General features: G+C 44.5%; 1 protein-coding gene across 3 annotated transcripts in view; it reads right to left on the reverse strand.

Annotated features, from left to right (window-relative positions):
• Positions 1 to 6,750, reverse strand: part of CDK8 (cyclin dependent kinase 8) — a 75,537-nt gene extending 68,787 nt beyond the window's left edge. For all 3 annotated transcript variants that reach the window (XM_052650060.1, XM_052650058.1, XM_052650057.1), the window contains exon 1: positions 6,611 to 6,750. In XM_052650060.1, coding sequence (XP_052506020.1) covers positions 6,611 to 6,738 — 128 coding nt within the window. In that variant the 5' untranslated portion in view covers positions 6,739 to 6,750. The remainder of the gene's footprint in view (positions 1 to 6,610) is intronic.
• Between the last annotated feature and the right edge of the window lie 3,940 nt (positions 6,751 to 10,690).

Here is a 10,690-nt window from a genome sequence, read left to right on the forward strand (position 1 = left end):
ACACAAATGGCCACATACTGTGTGCTTTCATTTACATGGAATGTTCAGAATAGGCAAATCCATGGAGAAAGGAAGTAGATGAGTGGTTGCCAGGGCCTGGGAAGAAGGGGAACTGTGGAGCGACTATTAACCGATGTGGAGTTCCTTCTAACGGGAGAAAAATGTTCTGGCATAGACAGCAGTGATGATGGCACAGCTTTCTGAACAGACTAAAAGCCAGTGGGCTGCACACTTTGAAAGGGTGAATTTTATGATATGTGATATATCTCAGTTTTAAAAAGGGGATTCTCAGCATTTTTTCTGCGATGACACACCGGAACGACATGACATAACCCTATCAGTAAAAGCAGCTTACTGCAGCAGGGGCTGGATTTGTGACTTTGACAATCACTAAAGAATCTAGAGAAAATCACACTAAAGGGTCTTTAAGTATTAAGATCAAAATAACGAGCGAAAGTCACTTTTCAGTGACAACTTCAAGAACTGCCTTGGGGTGACAAGAGATATTTAAAGACAAAAAATATCACAGTAGTTTCAAAGAGATGGCCTAGGCCTACTTAAGCTGCTGTGAAGGAAAGCATATACAAACTGTTTTGAAGGAGCTCAGGACAGTAGGATTCCCATTCTCTAGCAGCAGCTAAGAACAGAAAAAGCATAAGAAAAAGAAAACCCAGACAACGAGGATTCATTCAACAATGCAAGACTTGACAAGAAAGGGGACACCAGCCCCAGGGAAAAATATAAATATTTATAATCAACACTGATTTGGCATATGCAGTGCCCTTACATATGTATATTTCAGGTGTTTGTAAATCGTAATTCTGGACACAGTTGTCAAGAGAACAAATTTCTGAAAAAGCAGGTAAGTTTGCAAATGACCAACAATAACTTATAATAATACATCATCATTTCTGTTTTCCTGGCTGATATTCAGTATGCCGGAAGCCCCCTCCCTACCACCTCTTCACATGACCAAGAGTCCCAGTTAGAGGAATTCCCCCTCCAATCTACTGCCACCACCATCTCAGCAGCTAGAAAATTCTGGTTCCCTGCTCTTAACAGAGGTGAGGCCAAAGGAAGATCATCTCCTATTGGGAGCCGTAAGCCAAAGGTTGTCCAGCCGTGGCAGTTCACACGTGAGAGCTACTCCTAAGCCAGACACTTGGACTTCAGAGGCTGCTTGTGCTCTGATACACCAATGTTCTTGTGAGGGCAAACTGCCTCAGAGACAATTAAAGTGCTCAGTGTGCACGTGTGCTTAGGTGCTCAGTCGTGTCCGACTCTTTGCAACCCCATGGACTGTAGCCGGCCAGGCCCCTCTGTCCATGGGACTTTTTCATATTGGGGTGAGTGGCCACTTCCTGCTCCAGGGGATCTTCCCGAGCCAGGCGGGGTTATTTACCGAGCCAGGCGGAAGTTCTTTACCACTGCACCACCTACGTGCTGGCAAAGTTATCCCTGTGCTGAAACGGGGGCCTCATCAGGTTCAATGCGGACAAGGGAACCTGTGCAGCGCATGCGTGGAGCACTACGCATGCAGCAGGAGCTTGAAGACGCTGGCAACAGACAGATACGAGGAGGAAAGGCATGGGAGGAAAAAATTCAAACCCACAGCCTGTGCCGGGGTCTGTAAGAGCACAACAGAAAGCACTCTTGTTGTCCTCTTGAAATGTCCTTTCTGAGGAGACCTTCCCTGTCCTTTCACAGTCAAGAGAGTGCTGCCCTCTGTGAGGGGCTTCCCTGAAAGCAGAGAAGTTGGGAGCTCCATGTCTGTGTCCCAAGAGCACCTGGTATTGATTATTATAGAGCTTATTAAATTGCTACAGCTTATTTATATGTTTGTTTCCTCAGCAGCTATCTTCTCAAACAACGGAGTATTTTATTCCTCTTTGCACTGTCAATACCTTGGACAGTGCTCGGCAGATGGAAGGATCCAGTAAATATTTGCTTAATGAATGAGGGGATGGATTTCTTCCAATGTTAGAAGAAACTGTAAAACAATCAAACAAATCCATAATGAATTAATTTGCCAGTCTTGCTATTAAGAAACTGGGATCCAAGAATGACACCTCAGAGTGGCCTAACCTGTGGATCTGAATTCACTGAGTATCTAAGGCAGGTAAGTTCAACAGCCAGCAGGTAAGAAGCGCACAGTCAATGTTCTGCCTGTCCCTTTCCATCACAGGTTTTAAATGTTACGAGGAACAGTACTTACTGGACATGCAAAATCCCCAGTGACAAGGATTCTTACATGCTGGATTTGCCACGTCTGACATCTAAAGAAATACTTAAATCAAATGCAAGCTAGATACTGGGTTCAGTGACATTCAGAAGAAAACTATCAGAATCCTTCAGGGGAAGATAAGGTTCCAACCAAGTTCTGATCACAGTTAAGGAATTAAAGCCGACTCACAGTGTCAGTGCAGATCAGATGAGTCCCTCACGCTAGCCACCAAACGAGTGGTGCACGAGAGCGGGAGAGCTACACGAACGCAGCACCTTCACAGGTAAACAGAGGGGATGCTATGGCAGGATAAAAGACATGTTAGGTGTGGGAGCTGACAAGTCTTTGGAAGTTACCTGTCTTCTCACTGGCGGTTGATGAGAATCCACATTAAAGCGTGAGACTAAGAAATATGGAAGTATATTACTGCCTAAAGTAAAATTTTTGTCTTAGTAGTTGTTTACCTGATCTTGCAAAAGTATTTATGGTCATGATTTTTACTTCTTCAAACCGCAGTACTAGGAAGTCCCAAAAAATTATCAGCTGAAATCCTGTAATCTTAGAAATAAGGAAACAAAGGTCTACAAGGACAAATGACTTGCCCAGGGTCACATTGGTGATCAGAGGCAGAGTCTGAACTCACACTCAATTCTCCAGTCTCCCCAACTTAACAGTTCATCCTAACACACATACACACACAGTAAGTAGAAACACCCACATCGTTATATACTTACTTTTGCAGCACTAGAAAAAACTAAGATTGTTCAGAAACATACTAAGAAAGTATAAGTTAAATGAAAAGACTAGCCCAGGGATAAGGCACTCATGTCTTCTGAAATGACTCCCTAAAACACCAAAGCCCCATGCCTATGCTTATATTTATCTTAATACAAAGCATGATGGTTAAGAGCATGGGTCTGGAGTGAGAGACTTGCTTGTAACCCCACAATTCCAGCTCTGAGACTTAATTAGTCATGCAATCATGGACAAATTTCCTTCACCTTTAAACCTCCGTTTCCTCAACTGTAAATCTGAAAAAACACTACTGACTGGTGTGGTACCTATGAGGATTCAACAGATGATGGCTGTCAAGGCTTTGCCCACGTCCTAAGATTCACTCAGTAATTTAGCTATTACTGTTACTATTTCTGCCTACTAACCTCTGTGCTGTCTATAAAAGTCCCCCAACAAATGTGTTCTGTGTATTTCCCTCCTCCCTTCTACCTTTCTCTCTCTCTCTCTCACACACACACACACAAAATCCCAATTATCCAACCCCTAAATCCCAAGCCCAGTTTTTGTTCTTTTGAACATAGAGTACAGAAGACTAAGAACTCTATTCAAGAAATTCTTTTTGCTTTTCTTTTTTGGAGATCAAACTCTTACTCCAAATCAATTTTTAAATTCTACAGTGTCCAGTGCCAATAATGAGAATTTGGAATTTAAACACACAAATTGTTTTCTGGTTCTCACACTTTTCTATTCCTTTGAACAAGACAGGTTTGGTTACCTAAATTCTGCAAAGAGGAAAAGCAATTGACTCAGAAAGAAAACGAATCCCCCTGCTTGCCACTGACTATCCTTTTGGTGTTAAGGCACAAAGGACACGCTCAATCTCATTTATGGTGACAGTGAGAGCAAATTATTCCCAAGATTTATTGTACATTTATGTTTTAACTCTACTAGAACCTAAAATTAACAGAACATAAAAGGTCCCTTTTCCCTGTATGTAATCATGCTTCAAAGGACTCCCCCCTTCCCCACACTCTTTAAAATGCCTTGGTATACTTAGTATACTGGCAGGAGAGTGTTACTACTTCTTAATATCAAAGAACTGATCAAGTTGTTTATTTCCTGAAACAATAGTATACGAAGCTAGCTCCTCTGATATAAATTCCTTTACTAATTAATCATGTCTTAGGATGCTCGCTGGACAACATTAAAGATATATTTACATACGTTCATTTTAATAGCTAAATGACAAAGAGGACACAAGAGATGAAATGGTTGGATGGCATCACCGACTCATGGACATGAATTTGAGCAAACTCCGGGAGATAGTGAAGGACAGGAAAGCCTGGCATGCTGCAGTCCATGGCATCTAAAAGTCGGACACAACTGAGTGACTGAAATGAACTGACATCAAAACAAAATTTGTTTCATTTTATTTAAATCTGAGTACTCTCTTTGAAGGTGTTACTGTCTAGGATCCTAGAGTTCTCTGAAATCTCGGCTGCAGAATATATAACTTCATTTAAAAATAAATCAATACTAGAACCAAATTATCTGATCATCTTTTTATACAAGATTAAATAGCCACAAATTTTATTTTACCTGGACTTAAATGCATTAAATTACAGTTCATTGACATAAGATCAAAAAAGCTTCATAAATATAATACTGCATTTTACCAGAGTGAGGTGATAAGAAGCCAAACTGAAAAATATTCCCTCTGGAACACAGAAACGGTTGAAAGTAAGTTTAAAACTCTCTTGACATTTGATCCATTTTTTAAAAAACACTTCTATGAACAAAATCATTAATGACTACTGAAAAACAAGCCCAAGGAATTATAAACAAGTAAATGTTCCCAAATGCAAGGCTACCTGGCTATCATGAATGACAAAGATATGTTCATATACCATACATCCATCTATTTTTAAATTGTATAGATTAAATTTAAATCTCCTAAAATTATTCTTAGCCTAAATGAGAACTTGACCATGAGATATAAAATGTGGTCAAAAGCACCTCCTGCCAATAAACAATATTACAGTTTTTAATAAAAATGTTAAGTCAAAGTTAATAAAATTTAGATGTTTTATTAAAATAGTAATTTATGAAAATAGAACTGTTTTTTTCAGAGAGATCAAAAAGAATTTAAGGTCACCAGAATTTTATAGAACAGATGACAGACTGGTCAAATGCCCTACAATGTCTAAGCTCATTTTTTAAATATGTACTTTATTACAGAGTAATACTTCAATGAGAAACGTAATTAAACAAGAGTCAGCAGTATCTCCAGACACTGATTTCTCAAATGTCACCCAACTATCCATCCCACTTAAAAGTACTTGTGAATACATGCAGCACACACAGGATCAAGTTCTCAATTCCCTATCTTTGCTGATACCAGTACTGCTTTACTGCTGCATATAAGCACTGAAACATTTCAAATTAGTTAGAATTACTATCTTCTTCCTTAGAGTTCATTTTAAGTTATTTTAGAAAGATACCTCAGCAAATCTAAGAAAAATATTGAATATATAGCTCCTTCCTTTTCCAATATTGAGGATACTGAAGTATTTATAAATATGGCTTCCCCCCAACCCAGGTAACTTCAGCTTTATGAATGGTTTCATTTTTTTAAGCACTAATACAGTTCTGAACATATCCTCCCATCTAAATTGTTGAAAAAAGCAATTATTTTAAACGTTAAACAGCAGCTTAACCAAACTAAGAGTGACGTTCAAGTAAACCTACTTGTTTATAATAAAATCTAAAGATTATATAAGCTTTGACGTCCTTTCCAGCCTTTTCCTATAGTGTCAAAGGTGAGAAAGACAACATCCGTTTTTACAAGAGGAAAACTAAGAGTTAATAGATAATATTTCTCATCCAAGAAATGTCTTCTCTTTTGTCAACATTACAAGACATTCATCTAGTGACAAAGGAAAAATGAACAGTTCACTTGCCGGTTTAGGAAACTAAATTGGGAGCATTACCAGTCATAGACTTAATTAAGTTATTTCTAGGTAAGAACATTTAAAGCAAAGAGACTATTTAAAGTTCCTTGCCAACTGCTAAAGTGGGGGGGAGGGGGGTCTGAATAAGACACCCCTATTTTTCATTCGCCTTTCTCCCCACCACCTACCCTGCACCAAACCCCCATTGTTCTAGGTAAAACTCGCAACTAATGATAGCAAAACAGCAACTGCTACGTTTCTGCCGCAGGTGATCGATCACCGGGAGGAACTCTTCACAACCACCCTGACTTGCTGCTTTCTTCCCCACAAATAAAACCCAAATGGGGTCTTAAATCCATCACCAACCTGTGCGGGGGAAAGGATCCCAGCTTCCCTTTCGGGCTGATGGATGTCAGTCCGGAGGCGGGTGAAGGGTCCCCTAATAAATCGACCCCTCCCTCCAAGATCATTTAAGCTGACGTTTTATAAGGAACATTTAAAGAAATCTGGCACCGAAGCCCTTGAAAAGTACAGAGCCCGTGGATCAGACGCTCCTCCTCCTGACGAGCGGCGCCCGGAGACCACAGGAGCGGCTCGCGGGGTGGGGGTAGGGGTCTCGAGCGGGCACGGTCCCCCTCGGGCACCACGTCCTCCCGGAGCCCGGCCCGCGGGGGCTGCCCACCTGCCTGCCGACACTCACCCATCCTTCCGCTTGGCTTTGTAGACGTGACCGTAAGTGCCTCGGCCAACTTTGCAGCCCTCGTATTCAAACAGGTCCTCGACCCGCTCCCGCTCGCTGCTCAGCTTCACTTTAAAGTCATAGTCCATTGTCACGGCCGGCGGGGCCGGGGAGCTGGGGTCGCGGCGCCGCGGCGCGGGGGCGGGGGCCCTCCGGGAGGCTCCGGCAGCCGCGGCCCCCGGGAAGCCGCCCGCTCTACGCCCGGCGGCCGCAGCGCCGGCTCGGCCGCGGCGGCAGGAGCAAGAGGAGGCCCCGCGAGGGCGCCGGGGACATCCAGCGGGGCGGCGGGGCGGGGGCCGGCCGGGGTGGGGTGGGGGGACACACGCCGAGGAACCCGGGGGCGCAGGAGGGCGAGGGACGAGGGCTGGGGGTGGGGAGCGCGGTCGCTGCCCTTGTCCCCGCGGGCTCCGGGGCTCTGGCTCCTGCGCTCCGGCCGCGCGCTCGGCCCCCGCGGCGGGCGGCGGCGGCGGCGGCGCGGCGGGCTCTCCCTCGGGCGCTCGCGCCTAGCCGCGGTAACACACGCTCACGCTCGCTCCCTCACTCCCTCGCTCGCTCTCCCGTCCACTCAGACAGAAAGGCAGCGCCGCACAACAGCCGGCACCTCCTCAGAGAGCGGAGGGCGGGGACTCGCGGAACGCGGCCGCGCTGTCGCAAAAACGTCGCGAAGACCCTGGCCACTCGGCTTTCCCCGCCGCCCGCGCCGCGCGCCGCTCCAACCGAGCCTCGCTCCCCTGGGGGGCGCGTGAACCCAGCGCCGTAGGCGCTTCCCAGAGCAGCCGCCACCAGCACCACGTGGGCCGTCCCGGCGGCAGCCGGGGCTCCAGACTACAGCACCCAGAATGCACCGGCCGCCGCGGTGGCCGCCCCGCCTTCGGCTCCGCCCCCCGCGAGGTGGGGAGGTGGGAGCGATGCACTATGGGATTCGTAGTCCAGAAAGAGGGGAGTCCTTTCGATGACCAGTTGGGAAATTTGTTTTTTTTTTAACGACGTTGTCGCTAAAGTCAGATTTGGGCCAGAAACTTAACTAGAGAAATTTAAGCGTGAGGGAGTCTATTCTGTGTTAGAATCACATTTTGTGCCACTTCCGAACTCCAGAGTTTAAAGGGCACTATCGTTATCGAAAAACATAAATCTAATTATTGATCAACGGCTCACAGACTATCACTCGGGGAATCTTGTAGGTCACGGTCTAATAAGGGCTGCACAGTGACAGCAACGTGCTAACACGCATTACAAATATCAGTGAAAGGGAGTCAGTTGGGAGTGGCCACGCCGCCTCTAGAGAGTGGCACTCTTGTGACAGAGGACTATCCTTTCAGAGGAGATGTTACTTTGAGTGCGGCCTTTTGCACCACTGCTCCTAAGAATTGCCATTTTTAGCCATGATTACAGCAATGGGTCTAAATCCATAAAAACTGTTCATAATTTTAAGGGAGGAAAGGTGTCTGCTGGAGGAGTCTTGGTATCTTTATCGTTTTTTAAAAAAATATTTGGCTGCGCCAGGTCTTAGTTGTGGCACTCAGGATCTTTAGTTGCAACATATGGGGTCTAATTCCCTGACCAGGGATGGAACCTCCGACCCCTGCATTGGGAGTGTGGAGTCTTAGCCACTGGACCAACAAGGAAGTCCCAGTGCTGATATATTGATAATAATACCTCATTTTGTTTTATCCCCCTTATTTAGATGACTATTTTTCATTTTTTTATTTTATATTAATTTTATGTTTATATTTATTTTACTTTTCCCAACTGCTACCATTTTCATGAAAGTTCCCCACGTTGTCTCTCCACTGTTAACATCCTACCAATTTTTTCACCTTTCCCATGGTATTCATCAAATCGTGTTCTTTTATTTCCTCTTCCTTGCTAGATTATTAATTCCTATAGGAAGTCATATTTGCATCTTCCCTGATGCCTAGTATCATGGCTTGATTTTGGTGTGCAGCAATGGCACCCCACTCCAGTAATCTTGCCTGGAAAATCCCATGGACAGAGGAGCCTGGTAGGCTGCAGTCCATGGGGTTGCTAAGAGTCAGACACGACTGAACAACTTCACTTTCGCTTTTCACTTTCATGCGTTGGAGAAGGAAATGGCAACCCACTCCAGTGTTCTTGCCTGGAGAATCCCAGGGACGGGGGAGCCTGGTGGGCTGCCGTCTATGGGGTCGCACAGAGTCGGACATGACTGAAGGGATTTTGCAGCAAACGTGTTGAGTTAATAAGTAAGGACGTTTGTGTCAAAAACATCTATGTTCATGGGATTCTCCAGCCCAGAATACTAGAGTGGGTAGCTTGTCCCTTCTTCAGCGTATCTTCCCGACCCAGGAATCAAACAGAGGTCTCCTGCATTGCAGGCAGATTCTTTACCAACTGAGCTATCAGGGAAACCAGAAACGTGTTGAATTAATGAGTAAGGACATTTGAATCAACAATATCTATGTACAAATGATGACCATGATACCATTTTATGAAAAATTCTCAGAAGGGCTCTGAAACAAATTTCCCAGGAGAAAAGAGTGACTTCCCCATTGGTTTAAACAAAGTTGTTTTTCCTAGCACGTCAAATACTATTTAGCGTTTAAGTATACTGACTGGTCAGGGGGCCTGGGTTTGAATCTTGATGTACCATTTATTAGCAGTGTATCCTTGGTCCCTGAATTCCTTTCTTTGCAAAATGGAGATATGAGAAACCTCAGTAACTTCCCTAGTGGTCCAGTGGTTAAGACTCGAGCTTTCACTGCAGGGGGCTCAGGTTCAATCCTTGAATGGGGCATTAAGATCTCACATGACTCACAGCGTGGCCAAAAAGTTAAAAAAAGACCTCAGCTTAGAGTGAGTGCTCCAGAAAGGTAAGCATTCATGAGTGGGATGTTAAATGTTTCTATTCAGTGATGTAAATTGGAGGATTTCTAGCAGGACTGTTCCTTTGCATAAAGAATTTAATTTTTTTCCAAAATACAAATTTAGAATAGACTCTTCCTGAAGCTTATACATTTTGTATTTCTCGAATGATGTGGTTTTTTGTCCAAGTATTTACTCATAGATCCTGAGAAACCAAACCACGATGCTAGAGAAAAGGTTGTGAAGACGCTTGGGACTGGGCTTGCCCCCACCCTTGCCCTGTACCCACTTCCCACATCCCCTGCACATGATATTCCTGAATCCTGAAGGTCCCCAACTTCTTCAAATGACTTTTGACTACTGTTATGACTTCATCCACTTTATGGATGAAGATAAGATAGACCTCCCTGTGAAGAAACTGAATTTGTTTTTTTAAATAATTTTATTTATATATTTTACTTTTGGCTGTGTGGGTTCTCCATTGCTGTGCCATCTTTTCTCTGGTTGTGGTGAACAGGGGTTGCTCACTAGTTGTGGTACCCGGGCTGCTCATTGCAGTGGCTTCTCTTGTTGTGGAGCACGGGCTCTCAAGTTGGAGCTTCAGTAGTTTCTATGCACGGGCTTAGTTGCTCCTTCGATCCCCTGGGATCTTATCAGATCAGGGATCGAACCAACATTGGTAGGTGGATTCTTTACCACTGAGCCACCAGGGAAGCTCCTGAGTTTTGTTTTGTTTCGTTTTCATAAAAATAGTTTAGATTTAAGAGGTATAGCATGATGTTTTGATATACATGTACATGGTGAAATGACTCCTGTAGTCAAGCTAGCCATGTTTCTACTGTGAGTAATCCCAGGGTAGAAAAGGAAGGCCGCCTTGGACCAGGAAAGAGAAAGGCTTGCTTTTCTCTTTGCAACTATGGTGTGAGTTAAAGGTCTGGACTCTAGGCTGGGGGCACACGGGTGTGAAGTGAGCTGGCCCCTTAGCAGAGCCTCAGGATAGGGAGCAAAGGAAGAGAGAGTCACTAGGGCCTCTGAGGGGAGCTTGGCTAATGTGTCAGGAGCAGTAATAGCTAATATCCAGCTTGAGTTTTTTCTTTTCTGTGTGGTAATTCCCTTCTATCATCCCTAAGACATAAGCCGGTCTTACCTCTGGAGCCTGTGTCCAGGCTTGGAGGAAAGGAAGAGGCAGCAGCTGGAACC

This window comes from Budorcas taxicolor, chromosome 12, assembly GCF_023091745.1.
Source record: "Budorcas taxicolor isolate Tak-1 chromosome 12, Takin1.1, whole genome shotgun sequence".
In the NCBI taxonomy this organism is placed as follows: Eukaryota; Metazoa; Chordata; class Mammalia; order Artiodactyla; family Bovidae; genus Budorcas; species Budorcas taxicolor.